At 36.4% G+C, this 27625-nt stretch overlaps 3 protein-coding genes across 6 annotated transcripts; 2 read left to right on the forward strand and 1 right to left on the reverse strand.

Moving 5' to 3' along the window:
* On the forward strand, positions 1-3989 carry car (vacuolar protein sorting-associated protein 33A). 2 transcript variants are annotated; one of them, XM_090165858.1, is made up of 15 exons: positions 1-191; positions 286-351; positions 527-654; positions 728-920; positions 978-1094; positions 1165-1339; positions 1413-1603; positions 1660-1750; positions 1815-1889; positions 1955-2034; positions 2099-2185; positions 2474-2605; positions 2852-3020; positions 3593-3715; positions 3774-3989. In XM_090165858.1, exons 1-15 carry the CDS (start codon positions 93-95, stop codon positions 3857-3859), a joined length of 1812 nt encoding a protein of 603 aa, XP_090021984.1. In that variant the 5' UTR covers positions 1-92; the 3' UTR covers positions 3860-3989. The 2 variants fall into 2 exon arrangements, with proteins under 2 accessions (XP_090021984.1, XP_090021985.1); XM_090165859.1 differs by lacking the exon at positions 527-654 and having other exon boundaries at positions 38-191.
* LOC149958453 (uncharacterized) lies at positions 3881-6455 on the reverse strand. 3 transcript variants are annotated; one of them, XM_090165862.1, is made up of 8 exons: positions 6224-6455; positions 6099-6150; positions 5846-5918; positions 5400-5771; positions 5192-5335; positions 4986-5123; positions 4649-4912; positions 3881-4144 (listed from the first exon to the last, which is right to left on the reverse strand). In XM_090165862.1, exons 3-8 carry the CDS (start codon positions 5869-5871, stop codon positions 4063-4065), a joined length of 1026 nt encoding a protein of 341 aa, XP_090021988.1. In that variant the 5' UTR covers positions 5872-5918; positions 6099-6150; positions 6224-6455; the 3' UTR covers positions 3881-4062. The 3 variants fall into 3 exon arrangements, with proteins under 3 accessions (XP_090021988.1, XP_090021986.1, XP_090021987.1); XM_090165860.1 differs by having other exon boundaries at positions 3883-4159; positions 6224-6450; XM_090165861.1 differs by lacking the exon at positions 6224-6455 and having other exon boundaries at positions 3883-4159; positions 6099-6214.
* On the forward strand, positions 6289-27625 carry LOC149958454 (uncharacterized). The gene is made up of 14 exons (XM_090165857.1): positions 6289-6532; positions 6635-6875; positions 6932-7063; positions 7120-7375; positions 7437-7740; positions 8414-8497; positions 8559-8693; positions 8758-8981; positions 9038-9114; positions 10539-11014; positions 11082-11181; positions 23657-23799; positions 23873-24053; positions 27358-27625. Exons 2-14 carry the CDS (start codon positions 6657-6659, stop codon positions 27481-27483), a joined length of 2457 nt encoding a protein of 818 aa, XP_090021983.1. The 5' UTR covers positions 6289-6532; positions 6635-6656; the 3' UTR covers positions 27484-27625.

Here is a 27625-nt window from a genome sequence, read left to right on the forward strand (position 1 = left end):
GCTGGTTATCATGGCAATGGCATCTGTTCAATATTTTAGGATTTGGTGAAATCTGACCAGAATAACAACTTGTAAAAGTGGAAATTTTGAAAATGTTATCACATTTGTCTAGTGGAATTAATGTTTCATTATTAAGAGACGATGCTCGTAGGAGACTTTTAGATTGTCTTGATAAATGTATTGGAACTAAGGTAAATTTAAATTTTTCTAATTTCGAAGCCTTGGTAATGAAATGAACAGTCCAAGACTACAGTGCACCACTCCCACCAAATTTTTATTTATTAGGCAATCATTTGGGATGAAGATCTTATTGGGCCCTTTGGTTTAATTGCCGAATATGCTCTCCTTAAAGTATGTTCAACACAAATTTATATTTAACTATAAGTTTCAATTCATATCCTCCATTAAGAAATCGCTTATCATAAATATCTTGAAAATCCGGAATGAAACACTGGAGCTGAATAACTAAAATACCCTAGAACCTTAATAATCTGGAGCAAAAAAGTTTAAAATATTTCCTTTTAAGGAACACAATGTTGTTCAGATGTTTCATCTTCATTCTGAGAGGCACCAAAAATCTGATGTTCAAAATATTATCTTCCTAGTCCGAGCTAAATTAACATTAATGGATTTAATAGCTGATTATATTTTGAGGTTAAATTTTATTTGAAATTTTATGAAATGTTTATATAAATTGGTTTTTCTTTTAATCCTACTTATTTTACAGAGAAGAGCGAGAAAACAGGACGCAGAAGAAAGAGTATCACATATTTTTTGTCCCACGAAAGTGCTTCCTATGTGAAACGAAACTGAAAGATAGAGGTGTTTATGGGAACTTCCGTAATATTGATGACTACGCAGTTGACTTGTTTCAAGTTGATAGTGATGTTCTGTCTCTAGAATTACCTGAAACTTATAAAGTATGTTTTATATATGGTTCACAATTTATTTCATTTAATTTGTTTCCATTTTGTCAGGAGTGCCATGTAGAAAATGTCATGACAAATATGTTTCACGTGGCTCGTGCACTCGTTACAATGCAATTTCTCTTTGGTGTTATACCAAATGTGTATGGAAAAGGAAAGTGTGCTAAGGTAAGTGTTAGGTCATCTTTAACAAAAGCTTAGTTGATTTACGCCCAGGATTATTTATGTTTTTACACAGCAAGTATTTGACCTCATGACACGAATCAGGCGTGAACAAGCTGGAAATGAACCGCAGATCCATCCCAAAATTGACAATTTAGTTCTGCTTGACCGATCTGTAGACTTAGTGAGTCCTCTAGCAACCCAACTAACTTACGAAGGCCTAATAGATCATTTTTTTGGAATACAATATAGTATGTTGTCGTTTAATAAAATCTTAAAATAAGAAGTTTATCATTAATACCACATAAAATTTAACTAATTTAGATTCTTGTAAAGTACCCCCTGAAAAGTTTGGCTCTGGGGACGATTCCGTTTCCCAGGAAATATGCACAGAGTTCAAGCAAATTGCATTAAGCTCTGCTGAAGAGCTTTACGCAGAGCTGCGTGATAAAAATTTCAACGCAGTTGGTCCAGTTTTGAGCAAGAAAGCCAAACAGTTATCATCGCAGTTTGATGTAAATCAATTCAGGTTTCAATAGCCAAAGTTAAAACTAATAATAAAAGATTTTAGGAACGGCATGGAGCAAGGTCTGTAAGCGAGATTAAACAGTTTGTAGGTCGTCTACCCTATATGCAAGCTGCCAAAAAATCTTTAGCAACTCGTAAGACTGTTTAAGTTTAATTTTGTAGAATTTTTATAACATGAAAATACGATCTTGTTGTTAGATACATCTGTGGCTGAGTTAATCAAAGAACGAACTGATGCTGAGGACTTTTTAGAGGCTTTACAAGTTGAACAAGGTTTTTTTAAATGCAATTAATGTTTATTTTATTAAATGTTTTAATTTAAAAAATTGTTTAATTAGAGTTTATGAATGGCCTCGAAACTGACAAAGTTAATTCCTACATAGATGACTGTATAGCTAAACAAGATAAAATTTTGAAAGTAAATAATGAATATTGTTACAAACTAAAAGTGATTTATAATGTGATATTTTTCACTCTTTTAGGTTTTGCGTCTCATTTGTATTCAGTCTGTTGTAAATGGAGGTCTGAAACCGAAGACGTTTGATTATTATAAGCGTGAAATTTTGCAGGTACATAATTTAAAAAGCTAAACCTTACTCAAATATTTCTTTAAGCTTTGCCCACTTTAGATTTCTCCTTTACGCCTGGGTTTTTGATGAGTTACCCACCTTTATAATTTCCCACTATATACCTTTAATTTGGGGACTTTTTCCACTTTAAGCCTTGGTTTTTGGTGACTTCCCACTTTAAGCCTTGGTTTTGGTGACTTTTCCCTCTTCAAGCCTAAGTTTTATTTTTCACCTTATAACCAAGAGAAGCTTCTTTACAAAGTCATGGCTTCTATTTATTTATTGCAGACTTATGGATTCCAGCACATTCTTACACTAAGTAACTTGGAACAGGCTGGACTTTTAAAGCCTCAAAGTAACAAAACGTTTTCAGTCATAAAGAAGACCTTACGTCTGATGAATGAAGATGTTAATGAGCAGGTAAACAATTGTGGAAAACCTAGTTGCAATCTTGGAAAGGGAAAAATTGTAGAAGTATCTGAGAAGTGGTATCAATTCTCATTTGAGAATTTTAAAATTTGGTTGTTCGGAGTTTTTGTTTATACTTGCTTGTGTTATTTCAATTTTGGTACTATTTAAAAACATTTTCTATTTTATAATTTTTATATTTCCAAGGTTGCAACTAATATAAGATATGGTGTTAAATAATTTATTTCAATTGTTTAGAAACCAACTGACATTGCGTATGTACATAGTGGTTACGCTCCGCTTAGTGTAAGGCTAGTTCAGTTCATCACGCAACCAGGCTGGAGGGCTATTACCGACATATTAAATATATTGCCTGGGCCAACGGTTGAAGAGAAACAAATGATTCCAATGGGTCTAAGGAGGCGACGTAAGTTTTTCTTTTGTCTTTATGCTTTGAATGATCTGTCTCCTTTGCCTTATATTTTAAAACTTCTTAAATGGACTATATAATTAATTGAAAAGTAATCTGTGAACAACTGAACACGTGTTATGACTTATTTAAAATTAATGTAACTTACATTACATCCGTTACAATAGCTTCTAAAAAATCTTGAGACAGAATGTGAAATTAGGTGATGTACCATAAATATGTAACTTTTTACTCTTTATGAAGTAAAAGCCCTGTAGGGCCATAACATGTTGAAAGTTTGAAACTCATTTTTGGCCCTGACTCTCATATTAATAATCAGCTAGGCTAATATCCAAGGCACCATCTTTGGCCCAAGTCATCTAGGGACTTTTAACTATTACCGTTAACCTCTACAAGTTTTTATGGAAGGGAAACTTCAGAGTTTCTCAACCAGTGCTACAAGCTGGAATCGAACCTGGCTCCACTTGCTGCGAGGCAAAGTGCTAACCACTCGGATATCCCACCTATATTAAACAGCTTTCTTTTTACCAGAATATTTTTAACTTTTTTAATAACTGTTAAATGTTTAGGGGGATCTGGATCATCGATACAATCTAGCGTTGAAGAACAAAAAACAACTTTGGTTGTGTTTTTGGGTGGCTGCACATTTGCTGAAATTGCTGCTCTAAGGTTCTTATCGCAACAAGATGATGGTAATTATAATCGCCTTTTACAACTTTTAATAGTACCTGATAAATATATATATTATAGCTCCCATGGAGTACATTGTTATGACAACAAGTATTGTCAATGGAACTACATTCCTAACGTCTTTGTTCGAGAAATTAGGCAAATAAGTGAATCAGTAATGTGAAAAAATTATAATTTATTTTTAGACCAAAAATGAAAAATGAATCAAGTCAAATGATTAAAAAACAAAAAACCAAATTCTTTTGGCTTGTGTAAATAAAAAAAATGTACCAGTAATATTCTTTCATTCAATTTTGCGTATTTTGCACACAGACACTCAAAATAAACAGTTCTCTTAAATCTTTGTCGATTATAACTCCAACTCCATTTCATCATCCAAATCAACAACACTTGCGCTAGCGGAAGGATAATTTGGGACAGTCGGAATCATACTTGTCGTGGAAACCCTAAAAAGATTAATTATATGCTTTTTGAAGTATTAATTAAGGCTGTGCAAGTCTTTTTTTGTATTTTGAGTCGAGTCAGAGTCCCAAAAAATTGGACTGATCAATTTTTGGATCTTAAGAGTCCTTAAGAATTAGCCTTAAATTTATTCAGAGTCTACTATTTGCAGTTGTTCTAACTCTTGTCTTCTCTCCACTTCTACGGGACAAAGTAATAGTAAAACTGGCTCAAACGAGTCATGTAAGTCACGCAACCTTTGACTAACAAATAGAGAAACTGCGTGAATGGTACTGCAGCACCAATATGGGACTCGTTGGAAAATACTGGGCACGTCTAAACAATTGGACTTGAGAGTAATTTTTAGGCCTTGCAAGTCCATTCGAGTAATAAAATAACAATATTAGAGTACTTGATTCAGCCTCGAGACAAGAGTACTCGCACAGCCCTAGTATTAATTTAATGCGTAAAAACAGAAACGTCTAAATATTAACCTTTGGCTAATAGTGTTCAAATTTGGTACGGTGGTACTGTTGTTATTGTTTTCGTTTAATGCCTCAGTGAAAACCATTTGAGAATCTGATCCAGCAGCCTGCCCACGCAACGGAGAGAAAATGGATGAATGATTGCTCGAACTGGCAGTGGAAGTTGAAGATGTAACGCATGATGATGATGTCGATGGTGGGTTTTCCCAGATCTTCTGTCGAATTCCGCTACCTGGTGGTTGCCATAATACAACAGCCATGTTGGGCTTCTTTCTGCAAATATTTTTTAGAAGTGTTTATCATTTTTAATTTTTTATTCGCACGTTATCAAAGTTAGATGTCTTACACATCTTTGACAAATGATTTGATCATTAATTTGTCAGGTTGTAACAGCTTTTTCAAGTCGTCTGAAAAATCAATTGTCCCTTTAAGTTTAGATCTGTCATCGAAGCTTTCATTGCTGTCAGATTCATAGTCAAAATGCCTTAAATCATATATAAAGTGAGAATTGATTGAATGTCAACATAAACTTCATTTCAATAACTTAATTACGTTCGACTTGTTGATGGTATAGCTGGTATATTAGTACTGTCAAATGAAGGTCCTTCTTCAGTCAAGTTGTCACCACTTATGGATAATTTTCCCAACTTGGCTGCCATTTTTTCTTCACTAATGTATTGTTTTGTAGGTCGCCATCTAGAGTTTTATATAATAAAAAATTAAAAAACACCAAACTTAATTAGCAAAAGAAGTAACATACTCTTCAAAGTCATCACTTCTCCTTTTAAGATGCTGATTAGTTGTATGAGACGCACCATTGCAAGTATTTCCGAGGTTATATAGTAACTCCCAATCAGTTGCTGTTTGCGAAGTACATGGCTGTGGTGCCGTGAAACGAACCACGGAAGATTTAGTAGTTATGGCAGTGTTACTGGATGCCAGTGTGCTGTTTGATGTTAACGCATCAGGGTGTTTAGGGGCCCAGGGCATATATGTGGGGACTGTATGAGCCCAAGAAAATATGTTTGCAGGGCCAACATTTACAGACGAAGTTCCTGATGAATAACACGCTGTTGTTAACACATTTTCCGATATACTCGTTGGTGGATAGCCTAATATATTTGGAAAATAGCTGAAAATATGAAACAAGGTATTAAAATTTTGAGCTAATATTTGAACTACATTTTACTATTTTAGCTGACATACTTTTGTTTAAATACGTTGTTTTGCATTGGCTAGATGTAAATAATGACAGTTTGAACACAAAATTGTGCACTATCTAAAAGATAAGATGAAATAATTGTCGTGTACAAATAAACCATAAAAACATTTTGTAATTAGGGTATTAGCCTCTGGGGAAATATTGCAAAATAAGAGCCGAGGCTTAGTGGACATGACAAAACGAATATGTTTAAATAGTTATATTAGGAATAAAAATAAATTTCTTAAGTAAACTCACATTATTTTTGTTTGCTATATTTGCTTTTTTCAAAATAAAACAAAATTTCAATCTGTAAAATATATAAACAATGAAATACAATATTCTACGAAGTCTATTCTTCGTAAAATCTTTTCATTTTTCACTTTTTATCGTGTTACTGTTAGTTGACACTACTTGTTAGGTTGGCGTGCAATAACTTTCGAGTTAAGGAACGCTGTCAAGTGTTATTGTAGTTTATTGCAGTATTTTATAAAGTACTACTAATTTTACTTCCGGTTAAGTATTTGGAGCGATGGCCGATACATCTCGAGTGTATGACCTTTTCTAAGGGAAACAACTGATTGCTAAAGACAATTAGACGTCAAAATCGTTTGAAACATGAGTTAAATACGAAAAATTGTTATTTATCATTTAATAGAGACAAATACCCATCAATCTTTCCATATTAAAAGGTAAAGTATCAGTAATCAAGGCTTAAGGTTTTCCATGTGCTGCTGCCATATTGCTGGCAATTTGCCAAATAAACAATATTTCGTAACATCTTTCAATTTTAGATTCTAGTCATATGAAACAACCATGCAAAATAACCGAACAACAAATTTAGCTTCCAACTGTCTTGGCGAAATTGTGGATTGTGTTGCAGTTCTTGTACGATACATGAAAAGTATTGACAATGCCAATGAAACAAAATTTGTGCTTAAACATAGCGACAATCTTAAGGGCTTATGGCTTCCGTATGGAAAAATTGCTTCTTGTGATAACTGGCTTAACAAAGCAGAGCATCTTGTGCATCAGGTATATTTAAAACAAGAGGAATGAAAATGCCATTATTAAAGTGAAACTTTCAACAGATCAATGCTGAAGCTAAAATATTGGGAGTTTTACAGTTAACTAGGTTTCAGCTAGTTCCTAATTCAACGTACTACGTAAGAGTATGTTACCTTGCTGACATACCTGGTACTGTTGAACTTAAAGAAGATAAAGTAAGAATAAACCTTTTTTACATAAATCATTTAATTTACATAGTATATTTTTTCAGACTGCTCTCTCGCTAATTCAGTGGCACACATTAGACGAAGTCATACAACTTTTCAAGGAGAAACCTTCATTACTATTTGGTCCTGAAATTCTTGATTTCCTAAAACAAGCCAGTCAAAACATATTTCAACTAGCCATGCGGGAAGTTAAACCTGATATGCAGGCCTTAGTTGGAAAAGCTAACTTGGTTGCTAAAGCAGCTGGCACTAAATCTCAGTTTGATTTGTTGCTTGAGTCGGCTAAGTTCAGTGAACAAGGTAAAACTAATTACTAATATTGAGTTAAATTTATAAAAACACTAGAAAACTTTATTTTCAGAACAAATCTTCCTATTTCATGTTTTTCTTCACTTTTGTTTGCCATCTGAGACTATGAGTCTTCAAACATTTCGTGAATTTGTTATAAGTCTTGGTTGGGAAGATTCACATAGAATTTCCGATTTGTTTCGAGCTTTTGATACTCTAAATCTGAATTTCCTTACCTTTCGAGATCTTCTGTTGGGTTTGGCTGCCATGGAACCTTGTACTCAACATGGAGGACCACCCGCAGAGCTTCGATGTCGCTACATCTTTCGGTATTACAGTAGATTGTCAGAGGGACTGATGGAATATTCAGAATTTTTGTAAGAGTTTTTACATTTTAAGTGATGTTTATACATTAGTATTAGTGGGGTGGCGGAGTGGTCAGCACTTTCGTCTTGCAGCAAGAGGAGCTAGTTTCCATCCCAGCTTGTCACACTGGATGAAAACTCGGAACAACTCCTTGTGCATTGAGTTTGCAAGTTCTCTCTACACTGGTTCAAGGGGTTTCCCGCCTTGTTGTTTGGGTTTCCCCTTACCATAAAAACTTGTGGAGGTTAACGTAAATAGTGACTGTAGGGAGCTGTGTGGTCACGTGGTATGAAGGGCTTGCCACCTTGGGTTAATAAAGAAGCTTCGCTTCCTTGATATGTCACTCCTCAGAATACGCGTCCTACTACTAACACTTACACGTCTAAGAAAACAGTTGCGATTTTGATTACGTCATAGCCAAAGGTGTATGCCCAATAAATTTGTACCACCTTTTTTATCCTCGCTTCTGCGCCTTTTAACGGGCAAACGGTTGAGCGCTGAGGGAAGTACAAGTGACATATTCAGGAAGCAAAACTTCTTTATTAATCCAAGTTGTCATCACCCTCCTAGGCATTATCACCGCGCCTCTGAATTAAACTCATTAAATCTCACTTTTGTGCCATGAGTATTATCCTAGCCAAAAAAAATAATTATTTTTATTAGTGATACGTTTTTCTTCTTTAGGCGTTTGATTATGGATATTAATAAACTTAAAGGTCTTCCGACTGACGAAGAAGCGGTTATTGCCAGTGCTGTTAAGAGTGCCCAGTAAGTGCAGTTTAAAGATATTTTTGTTATAATTTTAATTTTATTCTGACATTTTTACCAGGGTTTTTGGAATAAGTTCTGGAGGAAGTTTGCCGTTAAATGAGTTTCTGACTGCAATAGGACAACTGAAATTCCGTGGAACATCTCTACTCTTACGAGCCACAACTTCCACTTTAACTACTATTCATAAATGGGGGTAAGTGAAAATTTATGATAATGATTTGATGTGATTAATCTATAATTTTAAATGTGATAAATAGGTGTGGTAATTTTGACCACTGTACCGACACTAGCAAACGCCGTAAAGTTCCCGAAAATAATACCAAATGTGCCAAAATTAGTGCTTCTGAAAAGTTCTTTACAATTGAGGAAGTTGTATGTGATAAACCAAGTGACGATTTAAGCTACGAACTTGCCACACACGCTGTGAAAGTTAGAAGAAGTGGGACTTTGGTGGATGTCTTAACTCTCTGGGATTTTAATGGTAAATCATTATAAAGAAGTTTTTTAGTTCAATCTAAATTATTTCATTTGTTGCAGATTCTCAAGCAACGCCAAATTCAACTTTTAAAGAGCTGAGATTCAACCGCCTACCATCTGTGGATGCCTTTAATGTAGTAAGTATTGTAGCAGTTTTATTGTAAAGTCTATATAGCATTTGAAATATGTAAGCAAAGGCCATGTTTATTGGTTTTACCATAAGTGGTTAATAACATAAGTATGGCACAGAATGAATTCGGTTAATGATAGTCTGTCGTGGAGTGAATGCGAAATAGGAAGTTTCAGAACAGGAATCTCATCCCTTCCTACTCTTTCAGTTGGCCAAACAGTTGGTTAGTTTGATGGCGAGAAATACGAGCGTACATGCGTTTAGGTTTTAAAATTGAAAAAAAAAAAAACAATTGCTGAAATGGGGCAAGTGTTTATAATAGTAATTTTTATCATCTGATTCAGTAATTCATCATTATTTTCCAAAAGTAAGTGCTATTTACACCTTGAAAGCATTTCAATTTTCAATTTTGGTCCATTGAAAAGGCTGCCGGCGGACTGTCGGTGATTTTACGGGCATCCTCCAAATACTAAGTGCAGTTCGCGAAGCGTTGTCAGTCCGTTGGTGTGTAATGGCTTATGTTGTCATTGGCGAAACAGACTATCATTAAAAAATTTGCATTAGGCGAATTGGTATTACTGAAACTCTTCAGCCCAAGTGAGTTGTACAGAAAAAGTGTAATATGCTTGGTTTTGGCCCATCACTATTTACAATTAAACTGATATGATATTGTTATTGGTTATGGTTAACGATATCGCGTATAATCAGTTTGCGTCTCATATACGAATGTTAACTGATTCCAATTTTTTCCTGATATTTTAAAACCAGTTTTCTTAAAAACAAGGAAGATCACTCTGCTAACCTTGACCTACCGCTTTGTTAATTTGGTTACGGCAGGTCTACTATTATTTCCAGTGTGGACCCCACGTGTCCCATAAGATATCGTGTGATGCGTTAGCAAGCAGACGCGAATCTGCGACAAAGCCCATAATGCAGTCATGAATAGCCCTCAGTAAAACTTTGACTTAGGTAACAATATTATACACTTATGGTATCGGTAATGAATTCTCTAATCTCCAATATTGGCTAAATAATCGGTGGTGGTAAATACTCAAAATTAAATTAAAACTAGTTAATACACGCTTTTAGGATGGAATTTCAATCTTTTCTTACAAGTTCTGAACTGTCCGGGATGTTTTGGTGACATCATAGTTTGGCCCGCATCAGTTCTTTGAACGGTTCCAGACTTAAGAATAGTTTTCACCTAGTGTAAATATTGCCAAAATAACTGTGAATTTATTCATATGAATAAGCTAATTAAGCTTACAGTAAAATCTGTCCAAGTAGTGTATTTATATGCAAAGGCTTAAGTAGTTTATACCTCATGAGTCATGACTAGAGCTTAAAATATTTCGTCTGGTATATTTTTTAACTTTTGGCCTAGTGTATTTTCTGAGCCCTATATACTAATGCCTCAATATTTTTTAATAGAAAAACAGGGCACACGAACTGCTCTCTGGTCTTAGATACTTTGAACGTTCAATTTTTCAAGAACATATCGATAAAAAACCTAACTCTGGCATGCAATATCCAAAAGATGCTTTTACTTGGGGTGAAGTTGATATGCAAGCCCTCTTTCACTGCCTTCATTCACTGTGTTATCAAGTTAAAGAAATTATGAGTTCCGAACCAAGACTTCTAAAATTGAACTCCCCCACATACATTTTGGGTGATATTCATGGGAACTACCATGATTTGGTGTGTTTTGAGAAAACTTTGTGGCGGATGGGACCAATTCTAACTCCTGCCAGTTTCTTGTTCCTTGGAGATTATGTTGATCGAGGAAAATACGGAGTTGAAGTTGTGGCTTATCTCTTTGCCCAGAAAGTAATGGCACCTGATAAGTTTTATTTACTACGAGGGAATCATGAGCTTCGACATATTCAGAAAATGTTCACTTTTTACAGGTAAATTAAAAGAAATAATAAACTTTTGTAATTGTGACTTTCAGGAAGCGTTAATTTTTATTAACAGAGAGTGTTTGGATAAATTTGGTGAAAATGGTGAAGAAATATGGGAAATGATAAACCAGTGTTTCGATGTGATGCCAGTTGCTGCTGTTATTGATAATAAGGTCAGTGTTTTTGATATTATATTGATAGGCTTGTGTACTTTCGAATCGAAAGTTTCGATTAATATATCACTGCATTTGTTTTTTTAACAAGCAAATGACAGAACTTCTTTGGATATAATTTAAATTTATTTCTTTATTTGTACCCAAAAATGCGCTATTCCTCCCTGTTTCGAAAACTTGATAAATCCGAATCGACATTTTGAGGTTTTCAAAAGAGCATTCAGGGTTGCCAAAGATCAGGGAAAAGTTAGTTACTAAGTTGAGTTAACCTGAAGAGTCACCTTTTATATTAAAATAAGTAAGCTAACCTTTGAAGCCTCATCTTGATCTTAGTATTAGGAAGGCTTAAATGTTATTCTGGAGAGTAAGGGGTACCATAAGTCTTGGGGTCTTAGCCCAAAGGTGGTTTTTTGGATCTATACTCTGATAATCAGGCCCATGGTGACATATGCCGCAGTGGTTTGGTGGTCGAGGGTAGTGCTTAAGTCAGTTCAGGCTGAATTATGCACAGTGTAAAGGCTGGCCTGTTTCAGCATTACAGGGGCTATGAGAACAGCCCCAAGCGCTTCTTTGGAGGTACTCCTGAATATTATACCGCTTCATCTTTATATAGAGGAGGTTGCAATTATGGGTGTCTATCGGTTACTACATAAATGTTGGTGGAGGTCTGCTATTTGGGAATGTAGCCACACCAAATTGTTTCAGCAATATTCTGGTCATCTACTGATCTAACAACATGGCTGCAAAGTTACACTTTGAAAAGTTGTTTAGTGTTTACTTTCCAAGTCGCTTAGACAGAACTGGCAACACAGTTTCTGGAACCAAGGGTGAAATTATTTTGTTTAGGGATGGCTCCCAGACTCACTCAGGGGTTTGAACTTTGGTTTATAGTCAGACTAAGAAGTTTGGCTTTTTGAGAGCCTTGGTGTTTTTGCTACGGTTTTTCAGGCAGCGATTTCTGCCATTTGTTTCTGTGTAGACTTCTGTCTTAAGAAGAAGTATCGGGGCAAGACTGTTCAGATTTTCTCGGGCAGCCAGGCTGCCCTTAAGGCTCTTAATCAGTTTAGTATCACTTCCAGAGCTCGTTCTTAGCTGCTTGGATCTCCGTTCAGAACTGAGCACCCATAAAAGGGTTCAACTCTATTGGGTGTCTGGTCATTGGGGGCATCATGGCAATGAAAGGGCTGACACTCTGGCCAAGGAGGGTGTGGAGGCTAGGCTAGTTTCTTAGATGCTGAACCTGAAGATTCCAATACGCAATGGCCTGGTTTGCACTATGGCTGAGAGACAGGTCAAGCTTTGGGTTGAGACGGATGATCAGAAGCAGGCCAAGGAGAAAAGAGTAGTATCAGAGTGGTTACGGGCGTTCTCTTAGGTCACTGCTGCACAATGGACCTCTGGTTGAAGTGCTAGGTTGGGCTTGACCCAACCACTCAACCCCTATAATAAAATATTAGTAAATTAATTGATATCTGATCAAAGGCGAGTATGAAGTTAAAAATTGTTTAGTTTTTGTCTGAAAATTGTAATAATCAGCTAGGCTAATACCCAAGGCACCACCTCATCGAGCGACTTTTAATGCCTTTAAACAGGTGGCCGGGTTACAATGCGTAGGAAAGTGGTGGCAAAACCTTCTTGCCATGGGAGCCAACGGCTCCCTACACTTACTATTACCGTTAACCTCTATTACTATAATTTAAACGGAATATCTAATAAAACTAACTTTTAATATTTAATTTGTTTTAGTATTTTTTTAAAATTAGCCCCAATTTGAATAAGGCGTCATTACAAGTGGGGTGGAGGAGTGGTTAGCACTTTCGCCTCGCAGCAAGAGGAGCCGGTTTCGATCCCAGCTTGTGGTACTGGGTGAAAACTCTGAACAACTCCTTCTCCGTTGAGTTTGAAAGCTCTCTCCCCCCTGGTTTAAGGGGTTTTCCCGCGAGCTCTTCGGTTTCCCCTTCCATAAAAACTTGGGGTGAAGTGAACTACAGCGGCCTCATTGAATTTTGTATTCATTTTGGTTGCACCTGATAGACCTTGTCACGTAGATGCCGAGGGTATTTTTTATTTCGGCCGCAAATGACTATTTAATTTTTATATTTAATTTAAAAAATTTCACATTTTTGCGCATTTTCAAGTGTTTCGTTGTACTTATTTCCGTCGTGTGTTCGCCGACACCACAGATTCGGTGTCCTAATAATTTCCACGTGATATTCCGGTAGTTTATAAAATCAATTTAAGTTTTTGTTCATTTTCTAGATGTTTAGTATTTTTGGGCCACAAACGCTTATTTCAGGTTTTAATTTAATTGAAAAGCTTGCACTTTTTTGGGCCTTTTCACGTTTTTGGTTGTTTTTGATAATTTAAAATGAAATACTTGATGCGTAAGGCTTGGTACTGTCCTCTAGCCCATCGCTTTTTGTAGTATGGGGTTGGGGAGGCGCCGCGCGCCCCCCAGCGCTTGAGCGAAGTGAGTGCGCGGCGCCAATACGGGCAATTTTAAAGAATGCTTCAAACCTGTTCTCGTTTTTGTTACTATTTAAGTTGATACGATTTCAGAATGGGGCTGGTGCGCGCCTAGAAAGTGGTGTCGGCGGATACACGACGGAACTATTTTTAAGAAGACCGTTACTAATCCCCTAAAATTACTACTTTTTTAAAATTAAGTTAATTAAAAAAATTGCAATTTGCGGCCCAAAAAAATCACTTCGTAATCTACGCGTCAAGTGCTACATTATCCGCCAAAAAAAAATACATGAGGCCGCTGTAGTTCAATTTTGCCAAAACTTGTTGAGGTTAACGGTAATAGTTAGTGTAGGGCGCTGTTGGCTTGCAGGGCTTGCCACCACCCTCATACGCATTGTAACCCCGCCACCTGAAAGTCACTCGATAACTTAGGCCTAAGGTTGTGCCTTGGGTATTAGCCTAGCTGATAATTATTTTATTATTAAAACTTGCGGGTAAACGCAGAAGGAGTTGTTCCGACACTTGCTTTAATCAAATCAGTCCGGTATCGCATTGGTTTCCTAAAACTTACGACTCAATAAAAGCTTACGTCGATGACATTTTTTCGCCCTCCTCGTACAAGAAGTAAATTGGACCATGATGTCCGCGAATGGTCTCATCTATTCTACCAAACTGTAAATAAATACATTCTTGTTTATAGTCTAATAATAAATATGGTCCACGGTGTGACGTAACTATAACTTTTGAAAGTCCACATTATCCTTGGAGAGTGGGGCAACAGGAAGGTACTCCGAAGAATCGTAACGTCACTAAAACGTCCCGGAAAGTTCAGAACTTGTACGAATAGTTAGAAATTCCATCTTGAAAGCACGTATTGTCTTTACTCACAAGGAGACATCCCGAAGTGTAACCCACCGATTTTGTTCAAACTCGGGGGATTGGTAGACCTTCATGTAGTTTGAAAAATCCTAAAGGGAATTTATTCAATAGGCAACAGTTTTGTCATGGCAATGAAAAATGTTTTTGACAACAAAAAAATGGAAATTTCCCCATGGAAAATAACAGGGGATTCTGACCTATTCCTAGGGCTCCCATGTGAAAATTTTGAACAAATTTCAAAATTTTAAAAATGCCAAAAATAGATAAAAAAGTGACAAAAAAATCAAAATTGATCAACTTTTGAACAATTTGAACAAAATTGGTGAAAATGAACCAACATGGCTAAAATTGGATAAATGTGAGAGAAATTTAAAATAGTAGAAACATTGAAAAAAATATTTCGAAATTGTTTGAAATAAATTATTTTTTCGAAATTGAAAAAAATAATAAATTTAAAAAATTTGATCAAAGGCCGTAAATTTGATCAAAAACGATTATAATTGATTGAAAAAGAATATTTGTGAAATATCGCAATAATATATAGATAAATTGATAAAAATAAATTTATCTGTATATTAATCTAATTTTACACAACTTATAAATTTCAATTAATTTTTTCAATTTTGAAAAAAATTATTTTATTTCAAACTATAAAATTGCCATTTTTTATGCATTTTTTAATTAAAATATTTGCCTATTTTGATTTATTAATTCGAATTTTGATCATTCTTGACCAAATTGTCAAAATTGACTAAAATAATTCTTTTTATCAAATAAACCAATGTTATATATTATTCCGATATTTCACAAATAATCTATTTCTATCAATTACAACCATTTTTGATCAAATTTACTGCTTTTGATAAAAAAATAAAATATATTAATATTTTCAATTTTGGAAAAATAATTTATTTCAAACAATTTCGAAATATTTTTTTCAATGTTTGTACTTCTTTAAATTTTCTCTCACATTTTTCCGATTTTAGCCGTTTTGGTTAATTTTCACCCATTTTGTGTTGATCAATTTTGATTTTTTTCGTCACTTTTTTATCTATTTTTGGCATTTTTAAAATTTTTAAATTTGTGCAAAATCCCATGTTATTTTCAATGGGAAAATTTACATTTTTACACACAATCCTTAGGATTTGTGTGTATTAGTTTCACGTACAGTGTAGCTGTTGCCGATGCGGCCGATGCCGATGCCGATGCCGATGCCTATGCCACCATGTCGCGCATATCTCTTCAACGGTTAGGGCTAGAAGAGTCAATGATATCTCGTTCGAATGTACATACATCGCCATTGATACCTTTCATAAAGTTTTGAAATCGGAGCCCAAGAAGCTGGGCATTTGCCCAATTTACTATTTTCGGTGGTTTCGCTTTATGTGGTAGATATTTTATTTAAAATTAAGTCCGGTAACGTTAATATTATTGGATAGGTTAGGATTCAGCGGACCTACAACTTCGGTTATATCAGTAAATATTAAGTTTAAGTATAGTTTTCAGGTTAATTTACGGGACCCCAATTTTCGTGGTTTTATATTTTCGCCTAAAAATCTACTTGATTTAAGTCCGATTTTCATGAGTTATATTTTTGAATAGCTGTGGTTTACATATATATGGCACGCCATCCAGGTCAAAATTAGAAAATAAAAAAAATATTGACTTTTATGTGACGAAAATAAAGAAATTTACACATTTTCCTATATTTTTCATAAAAGTTACAGATTACGACGCCATTCAGGTCATATTTAAAAAATTAAAATATTTTTCATATGAAAAAAAATATTTTTAGTGAAAAAAAATTCATGAAAAAAATTTTCGTGAAATAAAATTGCTAATTCATGAAAAAATAAAAAATAAATTCGTGCAGTAAATTTTTATTTTAAAAATGAACTAAATGACAACGTAAAAATATACTACAATTTTTTTTTTATATATTTCTAATTTTGGCCTGGGTGGCTTCGTGTAAAATTATTTTTGCGATATTTATTGTATATTTCTAATTTTGACCTGTTCGTTTTGTGTGAAAAAATAATTTCTAGGAATATATTTTTATTTCGAATTTTGACCTGCACGACGTTGTGTAAAAAAATTCAATGAAAAATACTTAAATTATCACAGATGGCGTTAGTGGGAAGGAAAAGTAATCATGGATCACTTATTCTATAAAAGGACTAAATATCATAAGACCAGGGCAATATTTTGTGTCTTTATTTTTGATAATAATAATGATTAGTTCCTTCTCCCCTACGCTACAGATTATAACCCTCACCTCATAAAAATAACTGGTTCTTACCATATTATTTTACTGTTTATGTTAATGTTGCCTTTTTCGATAGTAATAATTAATTAATTAATTCAAACTCTCAATATCTCCATCGACTAGAAATGTCACCCCCGAATAGATAAAATGTATCCCACTTTGATAAAAATGTAAATAGAATTAACATTAACTTCAATTTAAATAACCTTTGAACGGCACATAACTTTTAAATAAGTTACTTTTAGTTCTTATGTGACATAAGAACTAAAAGTAATTTACAGAGGTCATAGTACATAGTAAACCCTTGCCATCTAATGTAAAATTAAGTTAATTAATTAAGGGGTACTCTCTAGGTAAATTATAAACCAAATCCCTGCCTTCCACAAGTCTAAAAATTAATCCGTCGCCACAATGGTGATAATTGAAGTGTGTGTCTTTGTGGTCCGGACAATTCCCAACATTCGTAGACTTGCTGGCACGGAAGCATAAAAGCCCCGTAATCACGAGATTTACCGGGACAGTTCTCAGCTTACCGCGATCCCATGGATACATTGGATATTTAGTCCTTTTATAGAATAAGTGATCCATGATTACTTTTCTTTCCCTCAAACGCAGATCAAAATTCGAAATATAAAAATATATTGGTAGAAATATTTTTTTCACAAAGCGAACAGGTCAAAATTAGAAATATAAAATAAAATTGCCAAACAAAATTGTGTGAGATATAATAATACAATAAAAATGTTTTTTCTTTTTTCACGGAAAATTTTTGCACGAAAATATTTTTTTCGCTAAACTTTTTTTCACAAAATTTTTCTTTATGTCGAGACTATCGACGGACACGTTGAGTCCCTAACCCCGTCACGCTAAGGGGGGGGGGAGGAAAAAAGGAGGCGGTCTTATTTTCTGCGTCGTCGCAGCACCATTAATCGCGTCGGAAAACGTAATTTTTAAGAACCAATGAGATTGCAGTATTATTTGATTTTAAGCGGAGGAGCATCCCGGGGGCCCCAAACGGGTGGAATTGGAGAAACGCTAAAAATAATCTCGACATATTCATTTTCCCTGAGTATAAATAAATACATTCTTGATATAACCTAGAGTTGCAAATACGTTCCTTAATTTTAATTCTAAGTACAAGGTTTTTTGGGCCGCGTATACGGACCCCCGCAATTTCCAACATTCTACCAAGGACAGTAGATGCAGGGACGAGAAAGCAGGGGAAAAAAATTCGATTTTAAACGTCTTCATATTAACGGGGAGTTAGATGTAAACAAACCGCGGCCATTGTTAAGACGTGGTTCACCATGGACAGTATTATTGTAGTTAGTTTTTACCATTTCGATGTTAAATTAAAAATAAAACTACGAGCGTAAATAATAAAATGCCCATTTGTTTTGAACACTTCAGCCTCGTCAAGAACCGCTAAAATTAGGTGACCGCCATTTTTTTTGTTTACAACTAACTCTCCTCGCGTTTAGGTCGTTTTAGGTGATATATTCCAACAGAGGCCGCCAATACACTTTCTCGTCCCTGTATCTACTGTCCTTGATTCTACGCGCCCGTTTCCCTCTAGCGTTTTTCAAGGCCGTTCAGAGCAAGGACAGTAGATCTACTGTCCTTGTTCAGAGTGGGCCGCGCTTTCAACGTATGACCAGAAGTAACAAATAAGTATGAAACTGATCGAACTAGTCTGGTCGTATAACCAGAAAAAAAAGTGTGACACTCAACGGCTGACTAGTAGTAACAAATAAGTGTGATCAGAAGTAAAAAATAAGAGTGACACTGATCGATGCTTTCAAAGTATGACTAGAAGAAACAAATAAATGTAAATACAATTATGTGTGACCGTGGATATATATTGGTTGTGATACCGGCGTTTCAGGTTGCTGTGAATAGCTCAAACAAACTTAACACATTAGAAGGATTGTGTGTATTCTGACCGGCGTACGTCTTGTTTGTTGTCAAAAACATTTTTCGTTGCCATGGCAAAACGGTTTCCCATTGAATAACATAAAGGTCTATCAATCCCCCGAGTTTGAACAAAATCGGTGGGTTACACTTCGGGATGTCTCCTTTTCAGTTGCAGATTAAGAAAGGCCAAATATCTAGTACATTTGGCCAGTGCCGAAACTAGGCAGGTGCGACAAGTGTGGCCGCATAGGGCCCACGACCCAGATGGGGGCCTATAAATTGACTTCCTGTGATTTCTATATAATGGTGGGGGGGGGGGGGACCAAGTCCTTGCACAGGGCCCAGGAAAGGCTAGTTAAGGCACTGCATTTGGCGGAAAGACACTAGCACGAATTTCCGGTAAATCGTCTCCGGGAGTTTCGAATTTGGCCTATTTACCTTTGAATTTCTAAGTATTCCTGCGCGCGTTGTATAATTTTGGAAAATACCGTCTGTTGCGTTATATTTCAAAGTGATCATTAATTTTTGGTAGGGCCATGGAAGGGCATGATTTTTCAATTATAATCGGAGTTTTAATAACATTGTTTAAAATTATTTTGTTCGCCTTTGCAAAACCAAGAATGTATTTATTTACATATACTTAAGGAGAATAATTTTATAATGCACGTATGTATACGGGCGAGGGAGATAATCGTACCTGGCAGTCGTAGAAATCAGAAAGTAACTAGAACGATTTTTGAAATGGTAGATCACACGCGTATTTGAAATTGGTAGATTAGTCAGTAACGCCGTCTTTTAACCATATCCTTTATTCCTAACGAAGGTAGACTTTTTAAAATACAAAATTAGCGAGAGAGGCCGCTATGTAGGTAATATTTACTCGTAACCATAACTAAGACAATGTTTATGAGAGTATCAGACAATTAATTGGTAGGGCACTAAAAAGATTTTTCTTTGAACAGGGTTGCCACACGTCAGGGAAAAGTCAGGGAATTTAAAAATGGCCCTAAAAAGTCAGTAAAATGTCAGGGAATTTTAAGAATTGGTAAAAATTCAGGGAAAAGTCAGGGAATTCAATTTTATCTTGGCACTTTTTGAAGGGAATTTAAAAATGGGCCTAAAAAGTCAGGGAAATGTCAGGGAATTTTAAGAATTGGTAAAAATTCAGGGAAAAGTCAGAGAATTCAATTTTATCTTGGCACTTTTTGAATGTAATTTAACTCTAGATCTATGACAAATTCCACGATTATCATTTATTTCCTTGAATGGTTGGCTAATTTTTTCAACATTGCAATAACCTTTTTACTGAAATATAAGTACATCTAAATTTATCAACTTCTGATAAAAATAAAATATAAAAGAAAAATTTCGGCCTTAATAAGTTAGGGAAAATCTCTTAAAATGGTCAGGGAAAACAGGGAATAGTCAGGGAATTTGAATCTGAAAATTTTGTGGCAACCCTGTTGAAATTCATAGGGTGAGCCAATCGAATATCAGGGCGGGCCTGTCTAAATAAGTGTGGCACTTTCTTATCGAAACCGTGTACGGTCAGAAGTAACAAATAAGTGTGGCACTTTCTTATCGAAACCGTGTATGGTCAGAAGTAACAAATAAGTGTGGCACTTTCTTATCGAAACCGTGTATGGTCAGAAGTAACAAATAAGTGTGGCCATTTCTTATCGAAACCGTGTATGGTCAGAAGTAATAAATAAGTGTGGCACTTTCTTATCGAAACCGTGTATGGTTAGAAGTAATAAGTAAGTGTGGCACTTTCTTATCGAAACCGTGTATGGTCAGAAGTAATAAGTAAGAGTGGCACTTTCTTATCGAAACCGTGTATGGTCAGAAGTAATAAGTAAGAGTGGCACTTTCTTATCGAAACCGTGTATGGTCAGAAGTAATAAGTAAGAGTGGCACTTTCTTATCGAAACCGTGTATGGTCAGAAGTAATAAGTAAGAGTGGCACTTTCTTATCGAAACCGTGTATGGTCAGAAGTAATAAGTAAGAGTGGCACTTTCTTATCGAAACCGTGTATGCTCAGAAGTAATAAGTAAGAGTGGCACTTTCTTATCGAAACCGTGTATGGTCAGAAGTAATAAATAAGTGTGGCACTTTCTTATCGAAACCGTGTATGGTCAGAAGTAATAAATAAGTGTGGCACTTTCTTATCGAAACCGTGTATGGTCAGAAGTAATAAATAAGTGTGGCACTTTCTTATTAAAGGGAGAGTGACCGAAAAAATGTTGGTCTCATTCGATAGAACTCTTTGACGCGCACGCAGTGCCGTTAATTTCCGCCCCCTCCGACCAATCGATCAGGCCATTTTTCTCAAAATGTATTTATGCTAGGGTTCTAAATTTCAGAAAAATCGAACGATTTTGTGCCGTTTTGGAAAATTTATTTTTTCACCGGTAGGTGTCACGCAAAATATTTCAATAAAAAAGTTGTAGGGCATAGTCGAAAGTGTAAAAATAATTTTGGTTCGGTTGAAAAAGACCTATTTTTCACTGAGTTTGGAGGTCGGGGGAAAAACAAGTTGTACTAGCAGGCAATAGCCTTTAACGTAAACAATCGTACATAATCACAACACACATGTACATTTATTTTAGGGAACTTATGCTTTCAGCTATGTAGTTAATAATCAGATCTGCAAAAAGTTATTGTTAAAGAAAATTATTACGTTCAACACCTAATTAGACAAAGTAGACAAAGACCGCGTCTTCCATTTCGACGTGGTTACGAGTAAGATCATCAAACAAAGATTTGTAGACCAAAAATTACGCTTTTTTTTCTTTTGTTGTTTTTTAACGTGAAATATCAATTGTCCGAGTAGTATTTAAAGCGTTTACATTTCAAAGTTAAAACATTACCTCAGCTTGGCCGATTGTTGTCCAGTATGCCTCTTTACACTCGAGATCAGCGCGCTCATATGCTAGAATTATTTTACGGAGAAGGTCGTCGTAATGCCACTCTAGTAAGTCAGTTATTTAGACGAAGATTTCCCAATTGCAGACCAAGTCATACGACGGTTCTTAGAGTGGTCCGCGACTTCGACAACTGGGGTAATATCAATCCGAGGTTTCGTGGTCGTGGTCTCCAGGACATCGACATGGAAAACACCATACTTGCCTACTTCGTCGCCTATCCTCGAGCGAGCGTCAGGACTGCCAGCTTTGACTTAGGGTTGGTCGAGCGACACTTCACCAAGGACTTCATGACGGTGATAGACAGCGCCGACTCGACTTCTGCAATTGGTTTTGCCTCATGGCTGACGCACACCAGGATTTTCACGATCAACTACTGATGTCCGACGAATGTTCATTCGGAAGAGATGGACCTTTCAACCGTCAAAACCAACATATGTGGGACTACGAGAATCCACACTGGGGATTTCCTCACCGCCACCAAGTGCAGTTTCGCTTAAATGTGTGGGCTGGTCTGTTAGGTGACGGAATTATTGGCCCGTTCTTCCTGCCAAATCGTCTGAACGGTCAAAACTACTTGGAGTTCCTTCAAAATGAAATATCCAACGTGTTGGACGACATTCCTCTGGCCGAGTACAGACGCATCTGGTTCCAGCAAGATGGGGCGCCGCCTCACCAATATCGTGACGTGGTTGCATATCTAAACGACGAGTTTCCTGGAAGATGGATCGGAAGAACTGGTCCTGTTCGTTGGCCTGCAAGATCCCCTGATCTAACACCACTCGACTTTTTTCTTTGGGGATTCGTAAAGGACTACATATACCAAACACCTGTGACGAGCGTTGAAGATTTACGACAAAGAATCATCGAAGCATGTCGACGGGTGACTCCAGAAATGGTTCGGGGAGCATTTCGCAATATGCAACATCGTGCATATTTGTGCATTGCATCAGAAGGTGGCATTTTTGAAAACATTTTGTAGAAGTCATTAAAAAACATTTGTCACTTGGGCTAATTATTATTTGTTTATTTTTCGAAATCTTATAACTGAAATGCATGTTACCTACAATTCGTTAAAGGCTATTGCCTGCTAGTACAACTCGTTTTTACCCCGACCTCCAAACTCAATGAAAAATAGGTCTTTTTCAACCGAACCAAAATTATTTTTACACTTTCGACTATGCCCTACAACTTTTCTATTGAAACATTTTGCGTGACACCTACCGGTGAAAAAATAAATTTTCCAAAACGGCACAAAATCGTTCGATTTTTCTGAAATTTAGTAACCAAAGCCTTCCATACCTAACAAATAAACCCTGAAAATTTCAGAACCTTAGCATAAATACATTTTGAGAAAAATGGCCTGATCGAGCAAATTGAGACACCCTGTATATCAAACGATAAGAAATCACGTAGCCTCAACAGCTTTTGTATTAGTTTGCCTACCTGTGTCTTCTAAGGGTGTATAGGTTTGTGGAACTAATATTACGGCCTGGGCCAACTTGTTAGTTCTACAAGTGAGGCATACCTAAAAAATTTCGTTCGGTGAGTCCAGGGTAAGTAATAGAAGACAAGGGCGTATTTAAGGGGGAAAGTACTGTTGTTATATCAATAAGTTAAACTGTATACAACATTACGATCAACATCCTAAAAGCTTGCTAGTCGCGATCTGTGTTGTAGGTCAAGGTTAAAGTTCCCTTTTTTATGAACCTTGGGTCAAGGTTAAATAGGAAAAAAATAATAGTATAGTTCCAAATTCCCCTCAATTGTGGCCGCATTTAACGAGAGTCCGACCAAAAAAAAACGTCCCGAGCTATGGTTTTCATATTTTCCCCTCCAGGAACCCCTTCTCTTCTCCAAGCCGTGAGCGAATACTTTGCTCGAGGATTTATCGAACGGTTCCGGACTAGCGAATAGATTTCGCCTATTGTTGTTTGGTGTCTAAGGCCTTTGTCTGACACCGTCAACCAAATTTAAAAAAGAAAAAAGTGCGTACAAGAAATTAGTAATAAAATGAAATTCTAGATATTTTGTGTCCATGGAGGAATTCCGCCACCCTGGAATGGTAGTGGTAAAATTTCGTCAATATTGGAAACACCGTGTCCTTTGAAAGACCCTCAATCGAGTGCTCCAATTGTTTGGGAGCTATTGTGGAATGATCCCCTTGGGTAATATAATACGTTTTAGAATTAAATTGCGCTTAAACTAATTAACTTATATGATCCTACTTTCCTTTAACAGTGGCGATGTAAATCCTCTGACGTTAGTCAACAATGATATAGCCGACAGTCGCGGATTTGTCACAAACCTGAACCGCGGAACTGGTCACGCTTTTAGCGAAGATGCCTTGAAGGAGTTTTTGACCAGGAATGGACTGTCTCATGTCGTTCGAGCTCACGAAGTCAAGCAGAATGGATTTCAGGTAAACCTAATCCTGTATTAACTCAAATTACTTTTTAAATTAGACCAAGAATTTATTTATACTTAAAGGAAAAGTCCAGGTTGGGTAAAACTTGGGTCTATTTGAAAGATCATGTTTAAATATACTCAAAAATATCAGTCGTAAAATTGTATCTTTTTTTAATGACGAGAAATTAATTTTTAAACGAGTCAAATTTACCGCCAAGCGATCTGCCATTTTTGTTTCGCGGTGACGTTTTAGGACTTTAATCACGCGCTGTTCGCGCTATAACAGGCTTTAACAGCGTTCTGTTCCCCGCGCGCGCGCTTGCTCCGCGTGCGGTCTGCGGAGGGAAGGCGAAAGAAAATGGCAGCTCGCTTGGCGGTAAATTTCGCTCGTTTAAAAATTAATTTCTCGTCATTAAAAAAAGATACAATTTTACGACTGATATTTTTGAGTATATTTAAACATGATCTTTCAAATAGACGCAAGTTTTACCCAACCTGGACTTTTCCTTTAAACAAATAAATATCTTGAAACGATTTTTTGCGTTTCTTCTAATCTACTTCCTGGTCAGACGATATGCTCTTCCCCTTAAGCCTCAATCAAATCGGCTCAGAATCTCATTGGTTCCCTTAAACTTCCGTATTCCGATGCCTTAAAATATATACTATCTGGTTTTACTTCGACCTATCATGATGGGTGAGGGTACCTTTGGTATAGTCATAAAGTTTGTTTTCGAAGGTTTCAAAATGTCTTTTATACAGAGTTTTTCAAAAGGTGATGCACAATTTTAAGGAGTTGTAGGTGGTGAGTTGAGAAGTATGCCTGTTTTTTCCCCATTTTCCTACCATGAGTGAAAAGAGCGCCAGAGAGCTTCAAGGTGTGGCCTACTAGCCCCTGGAAGTAGGCGGGACCAAGCGCAAAACCAAGCAGCAGGGACTTTAAATACCGTTTAAGTTTACTTTTTTACACTGGTTACGTCAATTTGTTTACAAATTCCTTTTCTACCTATCACACGAACCCAAACCTTAATGTTCGCGTTTCCCTGCTGCTTGTTTTTGCGCTTATTGCAGCCTACTTCCAGGGGCTAGTAGGCGACACTTTAGAGCTCTCTGGCGCTCTTTTCACTCATGGTAGGAAAATGGGAAAAAAACAGGCATACTTCTCAACTCACCACCTACAACTTCTTAAAATTTTTGCATCACCTTTTGAAACACACTGTATAGGGGTTTTTTAAATTAATCATAAGGTTCATTGTGATGAACTTTGTTGTTATGTATATGGCCCTAACAAATGAATCATAAGTCCAATTGTTTTATTTTCCAAGGGTAGAAAAAAACGTTTAAAGGACCACAGACTCGTTTGAAAAATTCGGGTCGAATTTCAGGTAGCTCTTTCCATTCCGCCACGCGATTCGGGCATAACTTGGCGCTTTCCAAATCACGTGATTCTATAGCACCACCCTTAAAATTCAAACGATACTGTGTTTGGTAGGGTGCGCTTAGACTATACCGAGTAGCTTCCACAATACTTCCTAGTGAGGGGGGGGCAAGGAGTTAGTTTGATCGGGTTTTACCCCCCAATTCCGAAAAAGGTTATACACCCTAACTAAACTAACTCCTTGCCGCCCCTGGCTTGTGGAAGCTACTCGGTATAGTCTAAGCGCACCCTACCAAACAAGAGGGGTTATATCCCTTTTAATAGCGTTTTCCATTGAAACCACTCGGAGAGTGACCCGATTTGGTCTTCTACGTCATCGCTCTAGATCGGAGGTGCTCGGAGGACCGATCTAAATTGCTCCCGATGAAATACAAATTTTAAACAGAACGGCGTATCGTCTGCTATCTTCCGAAAGTCAAGCAAAAGGTTTATGAAGTTCGTATTCCATTGGCGATTCGAGCGATCTAAAAATTTCGTTCAGATCAGTCCGCGAGGGGCAGGGTTCGTACACGACCTGGAAAACCAGGAATTTGAAAATGTTTCCAAAAGGTCAGGGAATTTGAAAATGTTTCCAAAAGGTCAGGGAATTTAATTCCGGAAATTTTGTACGAAACCTGAGGGAGAAACAAGGGCTGCGTTCAGTAACTCTCAATAAAGTATCTGAAAAATTATTTTCGTTGAGACCGTTGCTAACGTGACGTAGGATATTGTTGGAAATTTTGTAAAATATCGTCTGTTACGGCGTCTGCAGCTAGCCTTACTCGGTGCTGCGACGTCACGTGATCGTTGAGCAACGGAAAAACTTGCTCTTACAGCCGATGACTTCGTTGCTCAACGGATGGCCAAAACCGGAAGTAAAAAATCTGTTCAATAAAAAACCGCTGACCGTTGAGCTCAGCGCTGAAAACGCTATAAGACAGGACTAATCGCTTAAGAATCGTTTCATCAATAGGTTCTTGGCTCCATCTTTATGCGGTGGAGACAACTTCATTCTTATTTTGCGTATAGATGGCGCCTAGGGCGTTTGAATCCTCTGAGGGAATATTTCCAGCTAATGATTAAAATGAATTATATACCATGTTAGTTATCTTCATGTTAATTTTGAGTTGTAGTTCATTTATCCCAGGTTTTTGTTAGAATTTATTCCTTTTAAAAAAATATAGCTTAGACTATAAAGCTTGTTTTCCACTGGCGCGCGCAACGACGCGTTTCTCAGAATTGAAACTTTCAAACGTTTTTACGCGCGTAAAGAAGATAACATTATGACGCGCGCTAGTGGAAAACAAGCTTTAGACTATCAAGGCCCCCTAAGTTTGAAATGAATAGGATTTTAACGTTAGGCTAATGACTGTCCAAATTGGCGACATGAAACCATTTGGTGGTGAAGAACTGAAACTTATGCACAAATTGTTCTTTTTCTCAGCCAGGCAGCGTAGATTCTAATTTTATTTCACCTGTGCCTGTCTAGTGCTGAATACATGAGCCTTTATGCCCAATTCAAACTTAGGGGGCCCTGAAAGTCTTATGCCAAGACTTATAATGTACAAAAATATATCCTAGTCCTGTCTTGAGTAAAATACATTTCTTTGTGTATTTACATTTAAATTAAATTTTGTTGGGGCCTTGTAAACACAGGGTTGACACACAGTACCTTGAAAAGTCTGGAATTTTAAAATTGATTCAAAAGTCAGGAAATTTTAATTTTTGCCGCTAGTGAAAAACATTTTTTGATAAAGGTAAAAAAATGCCAAATTTTAGCATAAAATAAGTCAGGGCAAACTTGCGAAAGTCAGGAATATTGAATCTGAAAAAAAAACTGTGACAACCCTGACACAACAATTACCGTGATTATATAAGTAACAAAGCCATTTTTAACCAACAGGTCCAAATGAATGGCAAATTGTTGACTGTATTTTCGAGCTCGCACTATTGCGGAGGCTCTAACGAAGCTGCCTGCGTACTTGCTGATAGACACAAACTGCGTCTCATTAGATTAGACACTACTTAAAACAACACATTTTTCCATTTTTAAAATTTTATTCACGTTTTTCCAATACAAAATTTTATGCAAATTTCATGTATTTTAAACAAGATGTGTAATGTTTTTTAATACGAGTTTTAGTAAAATGAAATTTTATTTATTACTTAAA

Source organism: Leiobunum rupestre, chromosome 2 (assembly GCF_980474605.1).
Source record: "Leiobunum rupestre chromosome 2, qqLeiRupe1.1.hap1, whole genome shotgun sequence".
NCBI classification, from domain to species: Eukaryota; Metazoa; Arthropoda; class Arachnida; order Opiliones; family Sclerosomatidae; genus Leiobunum; species Leiobunum rupestre.

Excerpts from the sequence above, each read along its gene's own strand:
- car (XM_090165858.1), top strand. The coding sequence starts at position 93 with ATGTTATCACATTTGTCTAGTGGAATTAATGTTTCATTATTAAGAGAC. Across the intron at positions 192-285 it reads ATAAATGTATTGGAACTAAG|GCAATCATTTGGGATGAAGA; the intron begins GTAAATTTAAAT and ends TTTATTTATTAG. Across the intron at positions 655-727 it reads ATAGCTGATTATATTTTGAG|AGAAGAGCGAGAAAACAGGA; the intron begins GTTAAATTTTAT and ends CTTATTTTACAG.
- LOC149958453 (XM_090165860.1), bottom strand. The coding sequence starts at position 5,871 with ATGCAAAACAACGTATTTAAACAAAA. Across the intron at positions 5,772-5,845 it reads AACAACGTATTTAAACAAAA|CTATTTTCCAAATATATTAG; the intron begins GTATGTCAGCTA and ends TCATATTTTCAG. Across the intron at positions 5,336-5,399 it reads AGAAGTGATGACTTTGAAGA|ATGGCGACCTACAAAACAAT; the intron begins GTATGTTACTTC and ends ATAAAACTCTAG.
- LOC149958454 (XM_090165857.1), top strand. The coding sequence starts at position 6,657 with ATGCAAAATAACCGAACAACAAATTTAGCTTCCAACTGTCTTGGCGAA. Across the intron at positions 8,694-8,757 it reads ACTACTATTCATAAATGGGG|GTGTGGTAATTTTGACCACT; the intron begins GTAAGTGAAAAT and ends TGTGATAAATAG. Across the intron at positions 8,982-9,037 it reads AACTCTCTGGGATTTTAATG|ATTCTCAAGCAACGCCAAAT; the intron begins GTAAATCATTAT and ends CATTTGTTGCAG.